The following is a 370-nucleotide window of genomic DNA, read 5'->3' as shown; positions in this document are numbered from 1 at the left end:
CAGCTCAACCTGTGTTTCTTCTTCCCTCCCCAGTGCCCGACCAGCTGCCCGCCAGGTCCCAAGGGCCCCCAGGGACTGCAGGGACTGAAGGTGAGGGAGCCCTGGAGCTGCCGGGGAGTGAACAGGGACCCCCCCAACTTCCAGCACGCTGCACCCGAGCGGAGGAGCCTTCCCTGCACAGGGAGCTGGAGAGCAGCGCTGCTCCCCTGGGAGCACAAGGGCACGCACGCTCGGAGAGCCTTGGGGGCAAAGGCATGGGGGGAGAGGTCCCCCACGGCATCACTGGGCAGCAGTGATGCTGCCCAGCTCCTCTACTGGAAACCCAGAGGGTGCCCCCAGTGCACACCCTCCTGGCCGCCCGGGGCTGGGC

General features: G+C 68.6%; 1 protein-coding gene across 1 annotated transcript in view; it reads left to right on the top strand.

Annotated features, from left to right (window-relative positions):
- Window positions 1-370, top strand: part of LOC104513347 (collagen alpha-2(IX) chain-like) — a gene marked incomplete at both ends in the record, with an annotated part of 6929 nt that overhangs the window by 1672 nt on the left and 4887 nt on the right. The window contains one exon of the mRNA XM_010156669.1: window positions 34-90. Within this exon, the coding sequence (XP_010154971.1) occupies window positions 34-90 (57 nt within the window). The remainder of the gene's footprint in view (window positions 1-33; window positions 91-370) is intronic.

This window comes from Eurypyga helias, unplaced genomic scaffold (genome assembly GCF_000690775.1).
Source record: "Eurypyga helias isolate BGI_N326 unplaced genomic scaffold, ASM69077v1 scaffold22088, whole genome shotgun sequence".
Taxonomy (NCBI): domain Eukaryota; kingdom Metazoa; phylum Chordata; class Aves; order Eurypygiformes; family Eurypygidae; genus Eurypyga; species Eurypyga helias.
Note: the sequence above shows the minus strand (reverse complement) of the source record. Positions and strands in the feature narration are given on the sequence as shown.